Below are 26,459 nucleotides of genomic sequence, written 5' to 3' on the forward strand. Positions count from 1 at the left end.
AGGGGAATGTGGATTATGCTACACAGTGCTGGAACAGCCTTATTGGGCTGAATGGCCTCCTTCTGTGCAGTTATGGCTCTACGACTATGAATGGATGAAAACAGCAGCGAGTTATAGGAACAGATCTTTGGCCTGAGCGTTGGACCATGAACTCAGCCACTTTAAGTGTCACCCATGGTTCAGTGGAGAGCATTCGTGCCTCTAGTTCAGAGGTTCTGGGTTCATAGCAACGTTCCAGAGCCTTGACCACAGAAACCCTGGGGGCGATTCTCCCAGCCCCGCGCTTGGCCGGAGAATCGCCGAAACCACGCCACGCCGCCCCGACGCCGGCACGCGATTCTCCGAGGTGCGGAGAATTGCCGCCATTTGCGCCGGCGCGTTTGGCGTGGCGTCGGTCGCGGGCCGCTGTACGAGTCCGGGCCGCCGATTCTCCGACCCGGATGGGGCGAACGGCCACCCGGAAAAAGCAGAGTCCCACCAGAGCCGTCCACAGCTGGTCGCTGCCGGCGGGAACTCTGCTCAAAGGGTCGGGGGGTGGCCTGTGGGGGTATCCGGTAAATTTCTCAAAATCAATTTCTCGAAAGCTAATTGTTCGAAGTCAGTTGCTCGAAAAATTATTTCTCGAATTATCAATTGATCGAATGATAGATTGCTCGAAAAGCAGTCACGGTATTTTTTTCTGCTCCCAGCTGTACTCACACCTCCCACAAATTGTTCGATTTGCATCTCGTGTAAACTTTGCTCTCGCTTTAAGCCATCTATAAACTTCCAAATCGACGGATGACAAGCACTTAGTTGATGTTGGAAACTGTTGTGCCATCCCTCAATAGAATTGTTCGTTTTCGGCAATCCTTCTTTGATGTAATCGAAACAGTTCCACATTTCATGTTTAAATATAGGAGTACGTCTACGGTTGTGTCTATACGGCCGACCAATCCACGTATCTTCAAAGTAATCCACTACTCCTTGAAGTTCATCTGGAAAAATCTCATTTTCAGTTAAAGATTCAAATGTTGCCACAACATTGGGTATCGGTATAAATGCCAATGCAGATAAGAGACGAGCTTTAAAAGCAAATTTGGCATTGGTGTCGTATATAAGCTTTAGGCCACTTCCTTGAATTTTTCTATAAAGGGTTTGACAAAAATGAAAAAAACACCCACGACATTTAGACATTGGAAATTCTTGTTCTATGGCCTTAACCATGGCCATTTCAAAATCAATCATTATCGTCAATGGCTGGAATATAGGGATTTTTTCTTTTAAAGCCATCAGGAACTTCCTATACGTTTCTTCAGTCTTGTTAGGTAGCAGTGCATATACAAGGGGTATAACATTACCTGATTTCACACCATGTATTGTATACAATTGAGCAAAAATCGAGGGCATAGTTTTAAATGTTCCATCAGCATACCAGTGCTCCGAACGTACTAAGATATCGAGATTCTTTTGGGTTGCAAAAATTAATATACGACCATTTGTGGGACCAGAGTAATAAATAAGGAATAAATCTCCTTTGCTGGTTTTTGTAAACTCTTCAGGGATATCAAGATCAAGGTAACTATTAGGCAAAGCATGTCCAACATTCTTTCTTGCGCGTGTATTGCGTATGGTTCTTTTCATATTTTCTACTGAAGGGAGCTTCACAGCTGCAGCACCACTTACCTCTATTGAGGCACATGATACAATATATTGCGGTGCATCTCGACTATTCATCGCATGTTCTTTCACTTTCTCCATTGCTTTAGTAGCTTCAATTCCAGCAGCGTCTCCTGCATGGTTGTGATTCCCACTTTGTTTCGTGATACTATCATCAATAGTGATAACACGCGCACAACATTTCTTGTTTTGGACATTTCACATTTCCAATATATCTTATTGTTCACCGCTTTGTCCTTAATATATAGGTGACCATCCAAACACAATTTCTTCTTTCCTTTTTCGCTCGCTATGAAACTTATATCCATCTTGAGGGTTCGAGGTTTCCAGAATTAATGGTATTTAGCAGTGGTGTTTAACGGTTAATTATTTATTAGTTATCGTTTAAAGAGTGAATTGCTTTGAAAGAATTGGTAATTAACGTTTAAATATTTATTAGTGATCGTTTAAAGAATGAATGTCGGCTTTCGAGCAATCTATCTTTCGATCAATTGATAGTTCGAGAAATGATTTTACGAGCAATTGACTTCGAGCAATTAGCTTTCAAGCAATTGATTTCGAGAAATTTACCTGGAACCGCCTGTGGGGTGGGGGAGAGGGGCTCCGTCCCTGGGGGCGGGCCCTCTGATGGGGTCTGGCCCGCGATCAGGGCCCACCGATAGGCGGGCCGGCCTCTCCCCCCACCCCCCCCAGGCCTACTTTGTTGCGCGTCCGGCCCCAGAACCCCCACGCCTAGTTGCGTCGAGGCCGGAGCGTTCCGTAGAGCCACTGCGCATGCGCGGGTTGGCGCCACCCCCAGTGCGCGCCAGGAAGTGAGGCTGGAGCGTCATGAACCGCTCCAGCGCCGTGCTGGCCCCATGTTGGGGAATCGCTAATGCCCGCGCCCGTTTTGCGCCGTCGTGAAACACGAAGAAACCCTTCGTGCAGAGTTCCCGCCGGCAGCGACCAGGTGTGGACGGCGCCGGCGGGACTCTGCTTTCTCCGCGCGGCCGCTCAGCCCATTCGGGCCGGAGAATCAGCGGCCTGGCTTCATACAGCGGCCCACAACCGGCGGCGTGCTAAACGCGCCGCGCAAATGGTGCCGATTCTCCGCACCTCGAAGAATCGTGCGCCGGCATAAGGGGCGGTGTGGCGCGGTTGCGGCGATTCTCCGGCCCGGCGGGGGGCTGGGAGAATCGTGCCCCCTGTCTTTTGGGTGAGGCATTGAATTGGGGGCACTGCCTGCCCACTTGGGTGAACGTAAGAGATCCCAGAGCACGGTTCGAGGAAGTTCTCACCAGCATCTTGGTCAATATTTATCCCTCAACGAACATCACAAAAACAGATTACCTGGTCATTCTCTCATTGCAGTTGGTGTAACCTTGCTGTGTAAAAAAGTCATTTCACTTTAACGAGTAGTTCATTCGCTGTACAGAACTTTCAGACACCCTGAGATTATGAAAGGTGACAATGCAAATTCTGCCTTTCTTTAGTGACAGATGCAACACGTTTAACCCCTCCTTCCCTTTCCCAAACTTCAGCCAGGAGGCAGGATTGTTAAAATTGGAACTGGTTGCAATTCTACGTGGACGTATATGTTACACAGTCATGTTGCAGCTATTGCAGCCACCATTAATTCAATGATACGCTCACAAATTTAAACTTGAGCTTCCAAATGCCAGCCCTAATTCCTTTGGATATTTTAAACTTCATCACCTGCAGGAGTTGTGTTTGAAAGTGTAATCTCTCCAGCTTATTCACTTCTAGACTTGCTGCTCAAAGATATATTAAACCTTGATGTAAAGGCCAGCTGCCAGGAAAATGAACCCAGTGTCGTTTGGAAATACTGTACCGAGGCCAATCGGGTATTTGAGACCTTCTACCGGACCCTGTATACCTCCGAGCCCCCCGACGGGGACGCGGGGATGAAACAGTTCCTAGACAGACTGGAACTGCCAGTGGTGGGGGAAGACAGACGGGGGGAGCTGGAAGCACCAATAGACCTGGGGGAAATCATGGAGAGTATCAGCTCCATGCAGGCGGGGAAGGCACCGGGAGCTGACGGGTTCCCGGCGAACTTCTACAAACAATTTGCACCAGTCCTGGCTCCACACCAAAGGGACATGTTCGCAGACTCACTGGCAGGGGGCACCCTGCGCCCCCCCCCCCCTCCCCCCCCCCCCCCCCCCCCCCCCCCCCCCAAGGGCAGGCCACAATTTCACTGATACCCAAAAGAAGTAAAGACCTGACGGAATGTGGATCATACAGACCCATTTCACTGCTGAATGTGGATGCAAAAATACTCGCTAAGGTCCTGGCCAAAAGGCTGGAGGGCAGCATAACACAGGTGGTTGCAGAGGACCAAACTGGCTTTGTCAAGGGTAGGCAGCTCACAGCGAACATCAGGCGGCCGCTGAACGTAATAATGACCCGACCAACCCTCCTCCTCAGGAGAGAACACCAGAGGTGATTGTCTCCATGGACGCAGAAAAGGCCTTTGACAGAGTCGAATGGAGCTACCTCCTCGAGGTACTGGAACAGTTTGGGTTTGGAGCGGGATTCACCACCTGGGTGAGGCTCCTGTACAACGCTCCCAAAGCGAGTGGCCGAACTAACACCACCAGCTCTGAAAACTTCCAGCTACAGAGAGGAACAAGACAGGGCTGCCCCCTGTCCCCATTCTTGTTCGCGCTAGCGATTGAACCCCTGGCGATAGACTTGCGAGACGCGAAAAGCTGGAAGGGAATCCGGAGAGGAGACAGTGAGCACAGAGTCTCACTCTATGCAGATGACCTGCTCCTCTATGTCTCAAAGCCACAGGAGGGACTGAAGGCAATACTGCAAATACTGAAAGAGTTTGGAACCGTCTCGGGCTACAAACTTAACCTGGGCAAAAGAGAGGCATTCCCAGTGAACCCAAATGGGGGAGGGATAGAGCTGGAGGGGCTCCCATTTAAAACGGCCCAGAACAGATTCCGTTACCTCGGGATCCAAATAGCCAGAGACTGGACACAGATCCACAAGTGGAACCTGACCAACCTGGTGGAGGAAGTAAGAAAAGACCTTCAAAGGTGGGGCTCACTCCCACTCTAACTGGGGGGAGAGTGCAGACGATCAAGATGAACGTACTGCCAAGGTTCCTCTTCCTGTTTAGATCCATCCCGATCTTCATCCCCAAGGCCTTTTCCCAAAACGTGGACAGTCTAATCATGCCGTTCGTGTGGGGGGGGGGGGGGGGGGGGGGGAGGGGGTAAGAACCCGAGGATCACCAAGTTGGTCCCGGATATGGAGGGACTTTCTTATGAGTAGAGGTCGAGTAGGTAGGCCTGTACTCATTGAAGTTTAGAAAAATGAGTGGTCACCTTATTGAGATATATCGGATTATCAGGGGGCTTGACAGGATAGATGTTGAGAGGATATTTCCCCTTGTGCGAGAGTCTTGGACCAGACAGCATAATCTCAGAGTAAAGGGGTCGCCCATTTAAGATGGCGATGTGGAGGAATTTCTTCTCTCAGAGGGTTGAGAATCTGTGGAATTCCTTACTGCAGAGGGCTCTAGCGGCTGGGTCGTTGAGTATGTTCAAGGCTGAGAAAGAGTTTTAATCAGTAAGGGAATCAAAGGTTATGGGGTTAAAGTGAGAAAGTGGAGTTGAGGATTATCACGTCAGATCAGTCACGGTCTCATTGAATGACGAAGCAGACTTGATGGACTGAATGGCCTACTTCTGCTCCTACATATTATGATCTTATGGTCTACAGAAAAGTTTTTAAGGAGTTGACATGACAGCACTCATGCATGGCAGTACCTTGGAGATGTCTATAGTTACGTGTTACTAATAAATGGTCCAGCAATACAAGCCTGAAAATTTTTAGTGAGGCACCAAACAACCTTACAACAGCCTGATTACCTTGCAACGTTGTAAAAAGTCCAATTCCCGAGTGACGGTCCTTGTTTTTTTTTTTAAATTTAGAGTACCCAATTATTTTTGCCATTTAAGGGGCAATTTAGCGTGGCCAATCCACCCACCCTGCACATCTTTGGGTTGTGGGGGTGAAATCCACGCAGACACGGGGAGAACGTGCAAACTCCACACGGACAGTGACCCAGGGCCGGGATTCGAACCCGGGTCCTCAGCACCGTAAGCAGCAATGCTAACAACTGTGCCACCGTGCTGCCCCTGTGATGGTCCTTGCTAAAGAGGTGCACAGGTCACAGGGTCAGATGATGGAGGATGTGTAAGTGGCCAATGTGCAAGCGCAAACCTGGTCACTAAGTGTTGTCAGGCTGTTCATCATGTTGGTAACACAGCTAGGCCTAATCCCGATCCTCACCTGAACTTCATGGGCACGCACCTGTCGAGGTAAACAGCCAATGGGGATGAGAAGTGGGAACACTGGATGATTTGTTTACATCAGTATCCCAGGGATACTGGGCACCACCAGTGCTCTCAGCCGTAGTCGGCGCCTATAATCAACTAAGTCTGCATGGACCAGGGATTACAGGGCGACGCCTGATGCCAGTCAATGACTTGGTTTCGGTTCATCAGTCTTCCTGAGCTGAAGGTAATCTGCATCTTGGAATATGGTCAATTAAAACCTTCTCCTCTCCACTCCCCCTCTCTCGCTTGTTACATTGTAGAAGCTGTAGTCCATGGTTAAATCTGTTATTTGGATCATATCCTGTTTATTCGTGCTGTGCGGTTACTGAAAACTTGTGATCAGAAATCAGGCCGCCAATAAAGGTTGAGAGCCTAATAGACCAGCAATGTGAAAAGTGCCTTTTATGCTACTCTCCGCCTAGCTCCAGGAAGCCCTTCTGAAATCCAGCCACGCAGGGTAGCCTGGTTTTTCTCGCTACTGTTGGTAATGATAGCTCATTAGACGTGCAGAATGCAATGGGTGCAGGCAGTTAGCTATGTGGGCTTTATACACCGTATCAGACCCACAGCAATGCGGTTGACTCTTAACTGCCCTCTCAAGTGGCCCAGCAGACCACTCAGTTGCACTATGTTGCTAAGACAAAGCTTAATCTCCACATGGACTGCAAGAGTTCAAGAAGGCGACTCACCACCATCTTCTCAAGGACAAATTGGGCAATAAATGCCAGGGTTACCAGCGCCGCTCACATCTCATTGTGAATAAAAACAAAACTGCAGTAAGCCAGTTATTAAACTTGCCCTCACTGCTCTATTAACTCTCTAATGACCGTCTTTCCTTTTTGTCACATTCCCCAATGTACTCAGGTCAGTACGCTCAGTGTTTACATTATATTTCCTCACAGTATTCGAGTGGAGGGAAGGTCTCAGCTCCACAGCCCTCATACATCGGCTTTCTTCCTCCGCCAACTCCCATCATTGGTTCATGGCTGGGGCCCAGTCTCATGGGTATCAGTCATTGGCTCATTCTTGGGGCACAGCATGGCCTATTGCTATTCCTGTCTCAATGGAACCGGTACAAGGGGCTGAAGGGCCTATTGCTATTCCTGTCTCAATGGAACCGGTACAAGGGGCTGAAGGGCCTATTGCTATTCCTGTCTCAATGGAACCGGTACAAGGGGCTGAAGGGCCTATTGCTATTCCTGTCTCAATGGAACCGGTACAAGGGGCTGAAGGGCCTATTGCAATTCCTGTCTCAATGGAACCGGTACAAGGGGCTGAAGGGCCTATTGCTATTCCTGTCTTCCCCAGTTGAAATCAGCTAACTCAGCAAAGAAAGAACGTTCAGCGCCCCTGGTCTCCCTGGCAGTTACTTATTGAACAAATTTAACGAACCTTTGGACAAGCTGTTCACACAAGTCCATGTTATGAGTAAGTAAGGCTTAGGCAGATTCTAATGCCCAGTACTCTTTCTGCCACATTCAATGTCGCTGAATACAAACATGCCCAAGATCTTAGAACCATAGAATCCCGACAGTGCAGAAGGAGGCCATTTGGCACATTTTGGCCCACTCCCCTACCCTATCCCAGTAACCCCACTAACCTGTACATCCCTGGACACTAAGGGCAATTTAGCTTGACCAATCCACCTAACATCTTTTGGGCTATGGGAGGAAACCGGAGCATTCCAAGGAAACTCACGCAGACACGGGGACAATGGGCAAACTTCATGCAGACAGTCACCTAAGGCCAGAATTGAAGCCAGGTCCCTGGCACTGTGAGGCAGCAATGCTAACCACTGTGCCACCCCAGTTGAAGCACAACCTACATTCATTGTTTTCCCTTCCTTTGTTACCTCCTCCAACCCTGGAGCCTTTCGAGAATTTGCATTTCTCTAACTCTGGCCTGGTGTGGATCCTCACTTCCTTCACCCCCACCATTGGCGGCAGTGCTTTTAGCAACCTGGGCCCTGAGCTTTGGAATTCACTCCCTAAACCTTTCTGCCTCGTTCCCCTCCTTTAAGGCACACATTACATTTTAAAAAGCCTTGTTTCCAGCACTTGTCATGGTGGGAACAACCCTGCCCTCTGTTATTTTATCGGGCCTCAGCGGGGAGGCCGCACTCAGTCACATTTCCTGCACTGAGGAACTCCGTTCGATAGCGCCCCGATCTCTCAACCCTCAATGCAACTCCTGGACCCCCTCAATGCTCCAAACTCACCCGTTTGGGAGTCTTCGAGCCGCCTGCACGCCCCTTCATACGGGCAGGGCAACTCCAGGCTCGATTCCCGGTACAGGAAAAATTTCACCTGGGCACTATGGCACTGCCAGCCAGGCACCCTGGCAGGCTCCTGCTCTGCCAGCACCACCCGGACACCTCGGCAGTGCCAGGGTACCACTCTGCCCAGATGGCATCAGCCACAGAGCCCAGGTGGCATCAGCAATGCCAGGGTACCACCCTGCCTAGAGGCCTCCAATCGCCTGGGAGACCCCCCCCCCCCCCCCCACCCACACACCCCGCAACCCTGGCAAGTGCGTTCAGCCTGGTCCCATTTGTGGGGACCAATGCTAAACGGCACCCGGCTGGGGCCCCCCCAGTGAGGCGGTAGATCCCGGGGGCCGGTTAGATCCGGCATCGGCATAGTTAAGAGAGCAGTTAAGCTCACTTAACGCCACAAGTCTGGATCCTGCTCATTGTGGGCGAGACCCAGATCGCAAAGTCTTGCAAGATCTTGTTAGATCTCTTGCAGGGCGTAACGGCCATCGGGAATCCCGGAAAAGGGCCGGGATTCTCCCCTACCCGGCGGGGCGGGGGGTCCCAGCGTTGTGGAGTGGCGAGAACCACTCCGGCGTCGGGCCTCCCCAAAGGTGCGGAATTCTCTGCACCTTTAGGGGCTAGGCACACGCCGGAGTGGCTCCCGCTCCGCCGGCTGGCGCGAATGGCCTTTAGCGCCCTGCCAGCCGGGGCCGAAAGGCCTTCTCCGCGCATGCGCCAGTGCGTCAGCGGCTTCTGACGTCAGACCGGCGCATGCGCAGGGGAGGGGGTCTCTTCCGCCCCCGCCATGGAGGGCCCCGATCGCGGGCCAGGGCACTGTGGGGGGCACCCCCCGGGGCCAGATCGTCCCACGCCCCCTCCCCCCCCCCCCCCAGGGACCCGGTGCCCGCCAGCGCCGCCAATCCCGCCGGCACCAGACGTGCTTTGATTCCTGCCGGCGGGAGAGGCCTGTCAGCGGCGGGACTTCGGCCCATCGCGGGCCGGAGAATCGCCAAGGGGGGCCCGCCGACCGACCGACCCCCGGGGGGTCGGAGAATTCCGCCCCTGATCTCTCGCGGAATCTACCGGCTGCGTCCTGTCCCGATTCCGACAGGAGGCGGCTGGTAAATCACTCCCAACAGGTTCCTGTGAAGCACCTTTAGAGGCTTTACAACATTAAAAATGCTGCATAAATCCAGCTTGTCTTTGTTTATTAAAGAACAATCTAAGTTCACACAGTACAAAGGAAGCATAAGAAAAGAGCATTCCTGCTGCTGCTCATCTCCTGAGTACTCACAGAATAGGCTCCGTGGTGGTCAAGAATAGCTCAAATAATACATTAAAGATTGTATCCTGCCTTTAGTTTGAACTTTTTCTGAACAGCCCGACTTCCAATTAAAGAAAGAAATGTCAATATTAAAGCTGACTGGGTGTTGGCTGTTTGCAGCCTCTGTGTAGGTCTTTTATAAACAATAACTATTCCTTTAATTCAGGTTCCCATCAGTTGTACTATACAGTGCTTTAAAAATGAGAGGCTTAAATAGCTGAGGACACAATGGCAATACATAAATATAGTTGTTATTCTTCAAAGAGAATCAGATATTGTTGGTCAAAATTTAAAAGCTATTTCCTGCCAAAAGGCCTGTCATCCGAGAAGTTATAATTAGACTAATAGTCCCAAAGTCTGCTGAAGGGATTGAGTTAACAGTGCTGTTTTTCCCCCAAGGACAATAATTCTGTGCTCAACCAGCCTATCATTGCTAAGAACTGGAACATTTCCTCCGGTTTATTGTTCGGTCCCGGTGATTGTCATGATATGCAAACATGCAACCAATGAACACTCAGAATAGGACACAACCAATGGGCAGTCAGGACACTCAGAGGTGGCATCACCACAAGGGGGCACGACATAAACACTATAAAAGGGATGAGGCACTCACACCCGGCCTCTTTTCACAGACAGACATCGAGAGAGTTAGACAGGGTTGATCAGCAGCATCACACCCCAGCACATGGCTTAGAGCAAGCTGGTACAGTTAGACTGAGTTACTACAGTTAGATTAGCAGAGAGTCAAACTCATTTGAGAACTGTGTTAATAGTTCAATAAACACGTTGAACCCATTTCAGAGTCTGGAGCATCCTTTAGTTAAGACTGCATCAAGTAGCAGCCTGCGTTATCCGAAGCAGCATAACACAACAGGTGATGAGTGTTGGTTGTCAGTGCTAATATGTGTCTATGATGATTTCATCATGTGCCAACCCTCTTCCGCACCTCCAAGCTCACAGCCCCCGCGTTCCCACCCCGCAATCACGCAACACACCACCTTCCCAAACTAATTGGACGGTGAACAAACTAATTGCCAGCTGATTGGATGATTCTTGACGGCCAACCAAAGGATATTTCTTTGCCATCTCCAATATGTTCATAACTAATAAATCACATAAGTAATTCATAGAACATAGAACAGTACAGCACAGAACAGGCCCTTCGGCCCTCGATGTTGTGCCGAGCAATGATCACCCTACTCAAACCCACGTATCCACCCTATACCCGTAACCCAACCTTACTTTTTTAGGACACTACGGGCAATTTAGCATGGCCAATCCACCTAACCCGCACATCTTTGGACTGTGGGAGGAAACCGGAGCACCCGGAGGAAACCCACGCACACACGGGGAGGACGTGCAGACTCCGCACAGACAGTGACCCAGCCGGGAATCGAACCTGGGACCCTGGAGCTGTGAAGCATTTATGCTAACCACCATGCTACCGTGCTGCCCCTCATTAATTCATTAAAAAGAAACACACCATTTATTTTCAGGTTCCTCTCGGTGCTCACTGCAGAGTCCTAAAGATTAATCTTAATTTCTGGAGATTCCAGGACAATATAGGAGTGCCCCAACCCCCAGCCTCAAGCTTTTCTTCCTCACTTTGGGCTTCCAATAGCAGTCAGAATAAACTAGCTGCTCAGAGCTTGACCCCGGCTCTCCTCTGGGTGAACTCTGCTCTCGGCAGCCCCCATCATCCTCTTGGAGAAGAACAAAGTCTCCACCTGAGATCAGCATCTGAATGCTGGAAGGGAAATCGAGCACCGTTCTAATTTTTTGGATTTGATTTATTATTGTCACATGTATTAGTATACAGTGAAAAGTATTGTTTCTTGCATGCTGTACAAACAATGCATACCATACATAGGGAAGGAAGGAAACACTGCAGAATATAATGTGACAGTTACAGCAAGGGTGTAGAGAAAAGATCAACTTAATACGAGGTAGGTCCATTCAAAAGTCTGATGGCAGCAGGGAAGAAGCTGTTCTTGAGTCGGTTGGTATACCCACCTGCGGTGCCTCATGTTAGCAGTGCTCCCGGATGAACTACTGCACTTGATGCCCACGGCGAGCATGCTCTCAGGTGGTGCACACAAGTCGAAGCGGAAAGTCATCCCGCCAAGCAGCAATAGCAAGTCACCTAACTGAGAATATAACAGCAGAAGAAATAGAATCAAGTGTAGACCACAGATCCCTTGAACCTACTCGACCATTTAATAAGAACATGGCTGAACTTTGACATCAAATCCACCTCCTTCTATCCATATATTCTTGATATTGTGGATAGCACAATCGCTTCACAGCTCCAGGGTCCCAGGTTCGATTCCCGGCTGGGTCACTGTCTGTGCGGAGTCTGCACATCCTCCCCGTGTGTGCGTGGGTTTCCTCCGGGTGCTCCGGTTTCCTCCCACAGTCCAAAGATGTGCAGGTTAGGTGGATTGGCCATGCTAAATTGCCCTTAGTGTCCAAAACTGCCCTTAGTGTTGGGTGGGGTTACTGGGTTATGGGGATAGGGTGGAGGTGTTAACCTTGGGTAGGGTGCTCTTTCCAGGAGCCGGTGCAGACTCGATGGGCCGAATGGCCTCCTTCTGCACTGTAAATTCTATGTAAAAAAAATCTCCAAAAATGGACTCTATGACTGAGCATCCAAGATCCCCCCCCCCCCCCCCCCCCACCTTTCCTTCCCGGTAGAGAGTTAAACATGCACAATCCTCTGAGAGAAGAAATGACTCCTCATCTCAGTGAGGCTGTCACCATTTGTTCTCGGCTCTTTAGCCAGGGGAACCAACCTTGGACAAAATGAAAGGTGGAATTAAATGAGAGTTGGCAGGTTTCAAGCCACAGCTGATTCACTGTCGTCTTGTATTGACTGCTACAGCGGTTAAAAAAATAAAAAAGATTCCTCCCTGAAACATCTGCCCCAGTAAGAAATTGGAATGGATGCAATGATCTAAAATACTCGAAACACGGCTCGTCTGAAGAAGCTTTAGCATCGTGCAATAAATGGATCAGGACTTTAACGACAATGTCTAATCCATTTTGTGAATTACAAATGCTTGAATTATAGTTGAGCCATCAACACAAACGAAATAGTTTGATTGAGGTCCATTCAGCTCGCGCGTTCGGCTCAAGATATGGTACTGTATGTTATTGGTAAGTGTTTTAATTAATTTAATTGTACTACATTTAGCACAATCATGTTTGATATTAGTAATTACAGCAATAAGAGTATAAATTACTGCTGGTGATGCTATTGTATGAATATTTAACCACCTTCGACAGCTTTCTCTCCCCATTACTTTGCAACAAGCCATGGCCTATTTATTTTAAATGAGTTGGTTGTTCAGTTCAAATACAGAGCTTGGTATGATTCCATTAAGTATTTGTGCAATCATTTTTTACCTGAGTGCTCCAAAAAGGTGGCAGACACATCAATGAGCAGAATCAAAACTGTCATAAGCACTGGAAGCTTAATTTTCTGTATCACAACAAATTTGATTAACGCGCACTACATAGTAACGGTCAACATCCTAGGTTACTGCACGGTTTGGAAATCGAATCTTTCAAGTACATGTTTTTAAGATCGCACTGATAAACTGCAGGAGTTGTCCTTTTGTGATTTGAATGATGTTATCATAAAGGAAGATTCTCTTGCCTCAGGTGTGATCTGCTTTCGTACAACCTTTCATTCATGGTCTGGATCAGTTCTGGCTTCTGGAATCTGCCTTAAGCAAGATGTCTAACTTCTCAATGATAATCTGCTGTCAGAAAAATCTGCCTCACTGTTTTCACTTGTATCACTGGCGCAGTGGTGAGCACTGTTGCCTCATGGTGCCGAGGACCCGGGTTCGATCCTGGCCTTGGGTCACCGTCTGTGTGGAATTTATACATTGTCTGGGTGGGTCTCACCCCCATATCTGAAAGATATGCAGAGTAGGTGCATTGACCCTTAATTGGAATTTTCAAGAAAAAGTTATACTACCACTTATCTACACTCAATCTTAACCTTTCAATTAATCTTCTCAATAACCTTTGCAAAGGCTTTTCTTTTCGGAAACCTCTGTTGACCCATCAGTCATGTCTTTGAGGTTTAGCTCATTGTTTGTACATTTACTTTGGGCAGCATGGTAGCATTGTGGATAGCACAATGGCTTCACAGCTCCAGGGTCCCAGGTTCGATTCCGGCTTGGGTCACTGTCTGTGCAGAGTCTGCACATCCTCCCCGTGTGTGCGTGGGTTTCCTCCGGGTGCTCCGGTTTTCTCCCACAGTCCAAAGATGTGCAGGTTAGGTGGATTGGCCATGATAAATTGCCCTTAGTGTCCTAAATTGTCCTTAGTGTTGGGTGGGGTTACTGGGTTATTGGGATAGGGGAAGGTGTTGACCTTGGGTAGGGTGCTCTTTCCAAGAGCTGGTGCAGACTCGATGGGTCGAATGGCCTCCTTCTGCACTGTAAATTCTATGAAATTCTACTACATAAAAGTGATCAGTACAGTTCAATGCCTATGAAATACCTTGAGAGGTTTATGAGAGATATGATGAGGAACTATATAAAGGCAAGTCTTTCTTTATAAACTATGAGTTGTCACGATTTCACTCGATCTGACGAATGTAAGTGTAAATTATTTTAAAGCATACCATTGACTGATGCAAAATCGGAACCAACAAAATGTGTAAAATACTTTGTACCTGTATTTACATTGAGGGTTTAGTATAATCATTCCCATTGAGGGTTCAGTGTCAAAGCACTTTAGACAGAATTGGTGATCAAACTGTCCCAGTTTTGAAAAGTATTTCTTATTTCTGCAGCTGCCTCTCAAACTTATTTGCATATCACTTAATGCAAAATTTGACTTAAGCCAACACAATATACAGCATTTTTAAACATGATTTTTAAAAAAAAGTGTCACAAAATCTAACTGATATATTCAAGAAGGCAGCCCACCAACACCTTGTCACAGGCAGTTAGGGATGGTGATAGTAATCGACTATTTCCTGTTAGATCTGATGGGTAAAATAAGGCTATTTAGTGTAAATATTAAGACCCAGTTTTAATACCCATTTTAAATTGAGGATTTCAGCACTCATAACCTCTGGTCATGACAAAATATACAGCTTCAACAGAGACACACAAAGCCTAACACATGCTGTTGCTCGTTATGCTCTCTCCTTAATTGGCTCTGTTTATGACGGTTAATATGGTTGCCGTCCTTAATTCTAATTACGTTTGCTCAAGAGTCGCCAGGTATCTTTCCGATACCGCCACAAGGTTCAAAACCGAATACTGATCAAAGACTCAATACACCAGTTAGTAAGTTCAAAATTAATACTCATTTATTTACACTCAGTCAATTATACTCATGCACAAACTCTACTATCACTATCACTACAACTAAAGCCTATACTTAGCTTCGGGTGCCCACTCAGTTAGAGGAACAATGGGCGTTATCCGGTTCTGAGGCTGCTGGCATCGAACTTGTATAGAATAGTAGCGAGGAGCGTCTATCTCATAGCGTGCGTTGACTTTGGACTTACTTGTCTGGTGCAGCTGCTAGGCAGGTCTCTCATCACTGAGAGCCAAGGCCAAGAAGAACGATTCTGTCTTGGGGGATTCCTCTTATACTCCAAAGGGGCTTCGCGCGCTTTTGGGCGGGCCTTAAACTTGGCCCCAATAAATTGGACCATATCCTAATTATCGGTATTGATTTTCTCCAATAAAGGGGTGGCTGCCTGATTGCTGGGCGGGCCCTAGGTGACCATTGGCCTGCTTTTTTTTAGTCTCCACTGGCGCCAGGCTGTCTGCTTTGGTATCGTTTGCTTAAATGTTTCTCTTTTGTCACCGGAGATAGCTCATTAATATGCTAATGACTTGGCAGTATCGGTCTTGTCTGGGAGCTGCAAACTTCAATCCACAGACAAACCTTGCACCTGCTTGCTTTCTTAGCATTGTCCAATTTTCCCTTCATTCTCTGCAAGTGTCCATTTTGTAATCGGGATGTGGCCACCCCAGGTGGCTACAATGCATAAACTCATTGGAGATAGAAACAACATTTTCACTAAGCAAGATGAAAAAGCTATTGTTCTAATAAACATATATCCAAAGACAGTTTGACATTAAGAAATGAGCTGTACCAGTAATCAGATCAAGGATGAAGTAGGCACCTTAGCAACATGAAGGCACCATTGTACATAATGTGGATAAAGCAAAGTCAGCAGAAAACCAGTAGAAACCAGTCTTGATAATAGCACAGAATCCCATTCCATAACATACACAAATATTCAAACATGAAACATTCAGAACTTATGTTGCACATTAGGGATTGACAGTTAACCATCGAATCAAATGTATTTGATTCTAACCCAAACCAATTAGGACAACGTAGAGGTGTAGATAGATGGCTCAAGCCTGATAAAAGGTTTCCTTTAAACATGATGGTCCGTACGGCCATCTTTATTCCAGGATCATCCTATACTTTGACCTAACTATTCGGTATCTCTATTTTCATATTTTCACTTTTCCACTCTAACTCTTTAAGTAAACGCAAGCTGTTTTGCCATAAGGAAGAAACCATTTCTGTATTATTTTGAAAGTTAATTTGTGTACAAATTACTTCTCTTTAAGTCCTTTTGCTAGCCCTACTTTATTGAGAATAGATTTAAGTTTCTCCTAATTGTAATCAAATAGAGACAATAAAGATTTTTGTTTGCATCCAAGAAGTTTAACTCAAATTTCTACTGAGTTTTAGTGGCGCAAGGCCTCACTAATTCTGCATGGTAGATCTCATCAGATAGGCAATGAGTGCTGGCCTAGCCAGCGACGGCCACATCTCTTAAATGGTGAAGTTCGTATATTGGACGTGAAAATGTGTTCAGGACAAAAAATAAGAATTTTTTAACATCACATTATGAGTCTTGCACTATTAAATTGTTGACAATGACTTTTAAAAACTATGTAGAGCCATTTGCTAGTCATATCGGTAGCACAGTGATTAGCACTGTTGCTGCGCAGCACCAGGGACCAGGGTTCAGTTTCCGCTTGGGTCATTGTGCGGAGTCTGCACGTTCTCCCCATGTCTGCATGGGTGTGCTCAGGTTTCCTCCCACAAGTCCCAAAGGACGCGCTGTTAGGTAATTTGGACATTCTGAATTCTCCCTCAGTGTACCCGAAGACAGGGGAGACCCAGCTGGGATTTTTCGTGCTGTGTAAACAATAGTTATTGTAATAAAACTTTATTTCCTTTGAAGAACTCGGTGTGGACTCCTCCATGGTCTACAAAAATAATTTGCACTTAAAATTCCACAATTCTTTGCACCGGTTATGCCAAATTTGGATGAATTGCACCAAAACAAATCCAGCATAACTGAACAGACACGTTTTCCTTAAGAAGTTTAATGATATATGCTCACATTGCGAGTAAGAGCAGGAGACCTCGTTTTACAGTGCTCCTCAGCCCTATGATAATAAAGACTTGAGACTGTCTTGAACAAAGGTATTGATGACAGTCGAAGGAATTTGAAAGAAATAACATTAGAAGTAACCCTTTCATTTGAATATCTCCCGCAAAATACTCTCTCTGGTTACCAAGAATGGTGATGGCAGCAAACAGGTGCAGTTTTTCAGATGTCCAGCAGAGAGTGGCAGAGAGCTGCTGCGGCACATCAGGAGTCTCTGAAACCTCGAGCCCAAAAGCCATCCAAGATCTCCACACTCCTTTAAGTCTGGCCACTTGTGCATGCCCAATTTTCATCGCTCCACCACGTCGGCTGCCAGGGTCCAAAACTCTTGTCAAAAGAATATTGTCCGAATATCCACAAAATTCCCCAATTTCAAAATGTTTCAACAACGTGCAGAACTATAGTTTCTTGATTCAGGTGTGTCTGAACCAGACAGGCAATAGGGAATGAAGGTCTACATGGGCTGAACACATAAGGATTCATAGAAGAAGAGTTAAAGGATCCCCAAATATATGGTGTGGGGTTCTCCGGTCTGCCAACCACATTTTCCTGCGCGGCACGCCCTCACCAGCAGCGGGATCTTCCATTCCGGCAGACCGCCAATGGGATTTCCCATTGTGGCCACCTCACGCCATCGGGAAATCCATGGGCATGGGTGGGCACCCGCCAACGGACAATTCCGCTGTTGGAAGATTGGAGGATTGAGTCAGAATCAGGATAAACTTCCATATTGTTCGACTAGAGTTCATATTATTTTGCCAGCAGCCTATAGAATCCATAAATCACTTCATCAGCAAATGCCAAGAAAAGAGTACATTTTGTGATTTTTTTTCAGATGCAGAACGAGCAGACAGTAAAGCTGCGTCGGTGATCACATCCACTCAGATGGAAGTATTTCGGAAATATCTGCAGGACAAGCCCAAAACGAAAGGCAACAAAGAGCTACTCAAGGGTGAATGTAATTCTGAAGTGACCCTCGCAGGTCAATGACGCTCACAGGTAGGCAGCACGGTGGCACAGTGGGTTAGCCCTGCTGCCTCACGGCGTCGAGGTCCCAGGTTCGATCCCGGCTCTGGGTCACTGTCCGTGTGGAGTTTGCACATTCTCCCCGTGTTTGCGTGGGTATCACCCCCACAACCCAAAGATTGTGGTAAGTGGATTGGTCACGCTAAATTGCCCCTTAATTGGAAAAAATGAATTGGGTACACTGAATTTTTAAAAAATGACGCTCACAGGTCTTGAGCACAACCCTAATTGATGACTCGCACGCCACAACATCCATAGCAAGACATGTAGAAGGTGTGGACTTCTGCAGGCATCAAGGAAATTGCCCAGCTTTACATCAATTCTACAAGGCACATGATAGAAAAGGTCAGTGACAGTGTCAGCACATTAGAGCAAAGGCTACAAAGAGATGGGCACTGATCCAAACAGAACGTACATAATGGGCGCCACTCTCCTCTTGACATCAGCCTCAGTGAATACCCACTTTGGCGCCAATCGAAATGCAGGGTTCCAACTAAACCCTCATCGAGCATCTCAAAGTCACGTGTTATGGACAGGAGGGGATCAGTTCAAACAGCACTGTTTCCCTCTTACCACCTGTCTGAAAACAGGGGTGTTTTAAATTAGTTTGTTTTTTTGAATAAACAGTGGTGTACATTTGTGTGATCCAATATTACTAATTATCCACAGCAAACCCGAGTTGAGATTAACTCAGAAGGTTAATTTATTTCAACAGAATCAAATCTGCAGAAGGAGTGCCCACTTCACATTTGCACAGTGAAGAGCGGAACGGTGGCACAGTGGTTGGCACTGTTGCCTCACAGCACCAGGGCACCGGGTTCAATTCCGGCCTGGGGTGACTGTCTGGGTGGAGTTTGCACGCTCTCCCCGTGTGTGTGTGTGTGGGTTTCCTCCGGATGCTCCGGTTTCCTACCACAGTCCCAAGATGTGCAGGTTAGGTGGATTGGCCATGACAAATCTCCCTTTAGTGTCCATGGATGTGAAGATTAGGTGGGGTTATGGGGATAGGGTGGGGTAGTGTTCCACGTAGGATGTTCTTTCAGAGGGTTGCTGCAGGAGGGCTGAATGATCTCCTTCTGCACTGTCGTGATTCTAAAGGGGGATGGAGAAAAGGAAGTTTACACTACATAGAAAAACTGAATATCGGTTCCTGTGAGTTCGAGACTCTGAAAGTCAAAGTCCAATTTGGAATTCTTTCCCGTAGGTGTTTGGGGTTCGGCCGGCTGGAGCCCGGTGTTGTAAGATTCACTTTTCAGGTGGGGTTAATGTTGCACGATGAAGTTGGCACACCAAGACTGAGTTAGTGGTGTAGGCGATGGTAAGAAATCTTCCGGCAGAGTCAGATTAGATGGGTCGGTTGTCCTCCCCGCACAAAGTCGGCATCTTTGTAGCTTACCGGTTGGATGGTAAAACAGCAAACTGGTTGTGCCGCTCAGAAATGTAACATTAAACTGTTCAAAAGACCAGCCACATGACCTTCCTTCTCCACAATGACTTCAAAAAGGGATTTTGATCCAATGTCTGGAATTGGTTTTGTTTTCAGGACTGATAATGTCTCAGTCATTATGGGTTTGAAGGGGTGCCATAGTATCCCTACAGTGCAGAAGGAAGCCATTCAGCCAAATCTGCAGACCCTCTGAAGGGACAGCCTATCTAGGCCCCACTCCCCTGCTCTATCCCTGTAACCCCACCTAACCTGCACCTCTTTGGACACTAAGGGCAATTTAGCATGGCCAATCCACCTAACCTGTACATCTGTGGACTGTGGGAGGAAACCGGAGCACCCGGAGGAAACCCACCCACGCAGGCGCCACACAGTCACCCAAGGCCTAAATCATATCCCATGGCTTGATGGAAAAAGTGAAGTCGTATGGGGTTCAGGGTGTACTAGCTAGATGGATAAAGAACTGGCTGGGCAACAGGAGACAGAGAGTAGGGTGGAAGGGAGTGTCTCAAAATGGAGAAGGGTGACCAGTGGTGTTCCACAGGGATCCGTGCTCGGACCACTGTTGTTTGTGATATACATAAATGATCTGGACGAAGGTACAGGTGGTCTGATTAGCAAGTTTGCAGATGGTACTAAGATTGGTGGAGTTGCAGATAGCGAGGAGGACTGTCAGAGAATACAGCAAAATATAGATAGATTGGAGAGTTGGGCAGAGAAATGGCAGATGGAGTTCAATCCAGGCAAATGCGAGGCGATGCATTTTGGAAGATCTAATTCAAGAGCGGACTATACGGTCAATGGAAGAGTCCTGGGGAAAATTGATGTGCTGAGAGATCTGGGAGTTCAGGTCCATTGTACCCTGAAGGTGGCAACGCAGGTCGATAGAGTGGTCAAGAAGGCATACAGCATGCTTGCCTTCAACGGACGGGGTATTGAGTACAAGAGTCGGCAGGTCATGTTACAGTTGTATAGGACTTTGGTTAGGCCATATTTGGAATAATACTGCATGCAGTTCTGGTCGCCACATTACCAGAAGGATGTGGATGCTTTAGGGAGGGTGCAGAGGTGGTTCACCAGGATGTTGCCTGGTATGGAGGGTGCTAGCTATGATGAAAGGTTGAGTAGATCAGGATTGTTTTCGTTGGAAAGACGGAGGTTGAGGGGGGACCGATTGAGGTCTACAAAATTATGAGAGGTATGAACAGAGGGAAGTAGATCCTTGGAAAATAGGCAACAGATTTAGATATAGGATCTGGATTGCCACAGGCTGGAGGGCCAAAGGGCCTGTTCCTGTGCTATAATTTTCTTTGTTCTTGCTAACCACTGTGCTAGCATGTCGCTCCTGATGTGGGCTTGGCTTTAGGGAAGCCATTGTCTCAGTAGACCCACTGACTCTGGCAGCATGATTTGCTTGTCGAATGCAAATAACCTTCCTGTAGCTCCCTTGGAATTGGTCTGATCTGACCCAGGTTGTCATTAGTAGCCCCTTGGGCATAACAATGTGTTCCCAAAACTGAGTGAGAATTGGTTTGTGCCAGAGACTGCTGGGGGTAACTCCCAGACAGAGGGCACATCATCTTAATCGTCTTTGTTCAGCAGATAAGTGAAGCTTAAAAATAAGAAATAGCAATATGGGATAACATTTTTAAATATATACAGTGTTGGGTTTCCCTTCCATGCTGGAGAAACCCTACACATGTGAGGCTCCTCCACATGAACAACAGCTGCCTTGCACCAGATGTGCTGAGGCCAATTAGGGAGCAACTGATACAAGTGAACTAATGAGGAAACCTCTTTGAAGATAAAGACTATGGGTTGATCACTTGTGTGTGAAAGGAATGGCAGACATTTGTTATATCATTACATTAATCCTCTTTAATCCCCAGCTGGCACAGTGCAGTTTCGTAACTCCCAAGTCTGGACTCAGTGAGTGATACAGAAATGTTCAGAATGATTTGAATTATTGCAGACTCAAAGGTGAAGGATGGATATTAACCCTCTGGTAATACAGAGGGTTTCTGTGTAACGTCGCAAGGCTGGGGATTGAGATGCAATTAGTTCATTCGTCACATTGTGATGCTTTCAAAGCGTTGAGGAGGACTGCCAATTGCAAGCAGTTCTCTGCCTTCCTCCTCCAATGCAGGTCGCTGCTGTTGCGTCCCCTCCAGATACAGGCCTCCCATTAACCAAGGCTGTGGAAGAACATGCCGAGAGTTTTCATGGGGACATCTTAGTGAGAGCCTGTCCAGGCAGCTGACCGTCTGCTTCAGCATCCCAGCGGCATGAATGATCAATATTGAGCCTGGTGGTCCCCTGGCTTTGATTAGACTTGTGTTATTCTGGCCTGATGGGGCTGCAGAGTTGTGTCATGACCCACGTATCCCTTCCCCCACCTCATCGACGAACATGCAAAATTCCTGGGTGGGTCTAATACTCGTGGTGGGGATGGAGGTGGGGGTGGGGGACCAGTGTGGTGAGACAGCCTTACAGAGAATAACACAAACGACGAGGGCTGCAAATGCTCAGCAAGTCTGGCAGCATCTGTGGAGAGAGAAACCGTTTTGAGTCGAAGGTGACTCTTCTTCAGGATGACTCCTTTTCCCCTTCGCACACGCTTCCTGGAACACAGGAGCCAAAATGGCAACGGGCACCAAAGCAGTGTAACTTGGAAATAAGGGTCGGGGTGGTCCATGGTTTTTAACCGTTTGCATGCAGGTTCTCTGCAGGGGTTCGGTAGTTTAAGGTTGAGGATTTAGATTGTAAGGTGGTTTGAAATCTGCTGTTTGTGATTACTGTCATCGTAGCAGGAATTAAAAACTGTCCTTCCTTTAATTTCTTTATTTCTCAAAATATGCCCATGGCCATCCACGCAATGATTAGTAGCCCCTGAGTGAAAATAAAGGGCTTCCAAGCAGGATGAGATGGAAGTTGGCTGAGGCTGTGGGTGCTGGGGCGGATAATAAGCATGAAATGGGGACCCCATCAAAACCTGCCAGAGTAACGCAACCGTTTGATTCTGCAGTAAATTACTCCTTGTAGAGAGACAGTGGCCTGCTTATTAATTCCAGATTTACTTTTGTGTCACTTATTTTCTGATGGTGAATTATGACTGGAGTTTCATTTTCTTTGGGACAGGGCAGAGGGAGCTTTACCTACAACCACCCCTTTTGATGTCTGACCTGAAGAATGGTTGATAATCATTATGCAGAGTGTCTTACATTGTACACCGGCACTATACCGGCCCGTGGAATGCTTGCTGCGGTGATGTTGAGGGATCCTGTGACATGTTGTTGTCTGTTTCCTCATTTCCCGTCTCTTCCTGATGTCCTGACTCCACTCAGTAGTCCTTGGGGAATCTGGGACAAGCACTGTATTCCCCAATCTGCAGCTATCACTTCCGTATTGTATTTGTAATGAATCGTGGCCCCCGGAGTCCAGCCAACTCCAAGGCATTTTCCTTATGAATGTGGCCCTTTAACAGTTTATAGATGAGCTCAGAACATGGGGCCAGCAAGATAAGGCCAGGACTAAATCCAGTAAGGAATTCAGGAGATACCTCTTTATCTGAGGAGCGGTTAGAATGTGGGATTCACTGGCACAGAGAGTAGTTGAAGTGAATAATATAGATGCATTTAAGGGGAAACTAGATCAGTACATGGTGGAGAACGGATATGCTTTGCTTTTATAAATATTTTTAGTAACTTTTCACCTGTCTAGAGCTCTAGCAAGTCCGACACTCGGAATATGGCTCCCAGGGGACTAGGTTCCAGGTCCAACTGTAACACTGCCGACATGGTGCTAAAGACGGTGTTCCAGAATTTTCTAAGTTTCAGGCATGACCAAAACATGTGTACATGATTGGCCGGCCGCCTCCCACATCTGTCACGAATGTCCTCAACCCCTTCAAACATGTGACTCATTCTCAACCTCATCAAATGTGTTTTGTGAACTACCTTTAATTGTATTATTGTTACCCTCGCTCTCGAGTTCTATGCATTTATCCAACGTAAATTTTCGTAACAAAGCCCTTCCACCCCAAAGAATCTGCTCATCCGGGCCACTGTCATGTGAGCCCGATGAACGACCTTGAATTATATCAGGCTGAGCTTGGCACATGTTGCGGACATGTTGACTCTACTCAACGCGTCCGCCCATAGACCATCCTCTATCTCTCCTCCCAGCTCCTCCTCCCACTTGCGCTTTAGCTCCTCAGTCTGTGTCTCCTCTGACCCCATAAGTTCCTTGTAAATGTCCGAGACGCTCCTTTCTCCTACCCACCCTCTGGAAACTACCCTGTCTTGAATCTCCCTTAGCGGTAGGAGCGGGAAGGTTGACACCTGTTTACGAAGGAAGTCCCGCACCTGCAGATGCCTGAATTTGTTTCCCCTCGCCAACCCAAACTCCTCCAGCGCCCTCATACTCGGAAAGCTCCCCTCTATAAACATATCTCCCATCCTCTCAATCCCTGCTTTCCGCCGTATTCGGAACCCCTCATCCATACTTCCCGGGGCAAACCGGTGATTAGTACAGATTGGGGACCAGACCGATGCTCCATCTGCTTCCACATGCCGCCTCCATTGACCCCCCCCCAGCCTCTCAGGGCTGCCACCACCATGGGGCTGGTGGAGTACCGTGCCAACGGGAACGGCAGAGGTGCAGTTACCAATGCCCCCAAAGTGGTCCCCTTGCATGAAGCCACCTCCATATGCTCCCATGCGCTCCCCCCCTCCCCCCTCCCCACCACCACCCAATTCCTGATCATGGCTATATTCGCAGCCCAGTAATAGTTACTAAAATTTGGCAGCGCCAGAATGCCCTCTCCCCGACTCCGCTTAAGCATTACCTTCCTTACTCACGGGGTCTTCCCCGGCCATCAAAGCCAGAGATCACTTTGTTGACCCGTTTAAAAAAGAACCACGGAATAAAGATGGGGGGACATTGAAACATTGTAGCCACCTAAGATGGACACTGGGCTAACAAAATGGAGAAAACAGTTTAGCCAGGACAAACAGTCTGCAAAGGCTAATTTGCATTCTGCACGTAGCAAAACTAGTTTATGGCCAGGTGGAAGATCTCAACCAAAGGTGTAAATAGCAAAACGCTTTGCATAGTAATGAGGCAATCCAGATCTGGGCACACACAATAGCAACATTTGGTTTTGAATGGATACTTTGAGTGGACGCCCAGACGAAACGGCACCAGAAGTATCCATCACAAAAGACCCTAGAGACCGCCCCACCCATCGAGAAGAGACCCTCAGATTGGGGGATTTGTAAGACATCGATTGGGAAATGATCCAATCGATACATGGCAGGTAAAGGCCCGCCCCGAAAAGGCACGGACATTGGGGGCCCTATAAAGATAGACCCCGCACATGGTTCTGTCTGTTTTGTGCTCCGGCTTGGACTGCTGTTTTGACTTCGACCCAGATCTGCTGTTGTATCCTGACTCCGACTCCAGCCGTTGATCCTGTCTTCCATCACCAGCCGTTGAGCACCAGCCATCGTTCAGTAAGTGCCAAAACGACGCTCGCAACGTGAACCCAGCCTTGCCTATACATTAATCAACTAGTAACAAACAGAAGGTGCAGCCCAGAAAGGAACAAAGGCCTTGTCCCCTGACCTTGCTGGTTCCCACTTAGATAAATATTTAGTCGTTTAATAGTAGAAATAGGTATTAGTCTTTAGCGTGTGCATGCGTATTTATTATATTTGTATAATAAATATTGATCGTTGGAACTTACTAATCGGTGTATAGTTTTATTACTTTGAACCTGACCTTGAGATACTTGTGAGGTGTCTATATACGGCACCTGGCGACTCCGAGCTGAAATTACACACACAGAGCTGTAGCAGTGTTAAGCACACGGCCTTTAAACGGAGGCGTGTTAATACACTCCAATAAACGCGTAATACACTCAAGTAACACGTGCAACATTATGAACAATAATCTCGGGAGGACCGTCATCTTCACCGTCTGCACCCTCCCAGCTAATGACAACGGAAGTGCGTCCCATCTCCAAAAATCGTCCTTCATTTGGTCTACTAGTCGGGCCAGATTTAATTCAAGCAGCCGGTCCCATTCCCACCCCACTTGAATGCCTCGGTACCTAAAGCTTCCCCCTACTAATCTAAACGGCACCTCCCCCAATCGCCTCTCCTGTCCCCTCGCCTGGATCGCAAACATCTCACTTTTCCCAATATTTAGCTTATACCCTGAAAACCGGCCAAATTCCCCTAGAATCCTCATGATTTCTTCCATCCCCTTTATTGGGTCCGATACATACAGAACCAGGTCGTCTGCATAGAACGAGACTTTGTGCTCACCACACCCCACATCCCCCCCCCCCCCCCCCCCCCCTCCGGACCAGCCCCTTCCAGCCCCTTGAGGATCTCAGAGCAATACCAACGTCTCTATAGCTAGCGCAAACAACAGTGGGGAGAGTGGGCATCCTTCTCTCGTCCCCCGGTGGAGTCTAAAATAGTCCGATGTTGTCCTATTCGTCCGTACACTTGCCACAGGAGCCTGACACAGTAACCTGACCCAGTCAATAAAGCCCCGCCCAAATCGAACTGTACCAGTACCTCCCACAGATAATCCCATTCTACCCGATCAAAAGCCTTTTCTGCATCCATTGCAATCACTATCGCCAACCCCCTATCTTCTGGGGGCATCATTTAACCACCTTCTTACATTGGCCACCAACTGCCTCCCCTTAACAAACCCCGTCTGGTCCTCCCCAATAATGTCCGGAACACAATCCCCAATCCTGGAGGTCAAAGTTTTGGCCAGCAGTTTGGCATCCACATTCAACAGGGATATCGGCCTGTAGGACCCACACAGCTCCGGGCTCTTGTCCCACTTCAGAATCAGCGAAATCGTGGCCTGTGACATCGTCAGGGGCAGCACCCCTCTTTCCCTTGCCTCATTGAACA

The 26,459-nt window shown here is 47.7% G+C and overlaps 1 protein-coding gene across 3 annotated transcripts in view; it reads left to right on the forward strand.

Annotated features, from left to right (window-relative positions):
• Positions 1-12,606: 12,606 nt before the first annotated feature.
• Positions 12,607-26,459, forward strand: part of LOC119979238 (podoplanin-like) — a 74,989-nt gene continuing 61,136 nt past the window's right edge. Inside the window, exons 1-2 of one of the 3 annotated variants that reach the window (XM_038821167.1) lie at positions 12,607-12,751; positions 17,887-18,003. In XM_038821167.1, coding sequence (XP_038677095.1) covers positions 12,733-12,751; positions 17,887-18,003 — 136 coding nt within the window. In that variant the 5' untranslated portion in view covers positions 12,607-12,732. Of the gene's footprint in view, positions 12,752-17,886; positions 18,051-26,459 lie in introns of those variants that run through there. The other 2 variants (XM_038821169.1, XM_038821170.1) reach the window with 2 other exon arrangements.

This window comes from Scyliorhinus canicula, chromosome 16, assembly GCF_902713615.1.
Source record: "Scyliorhinus canicula chromosome 16, sScyCan1.1, whole genome shotgun sequence".
Classification (NCBI taxonomy): domain Eukaryota; kingdom Metazoa; phylum Chordata; class Chondrichthyes; order Carcharhiniformes; family Scyliorhinidae; genus Scyliorhinus; species Scyliorhinus canicula.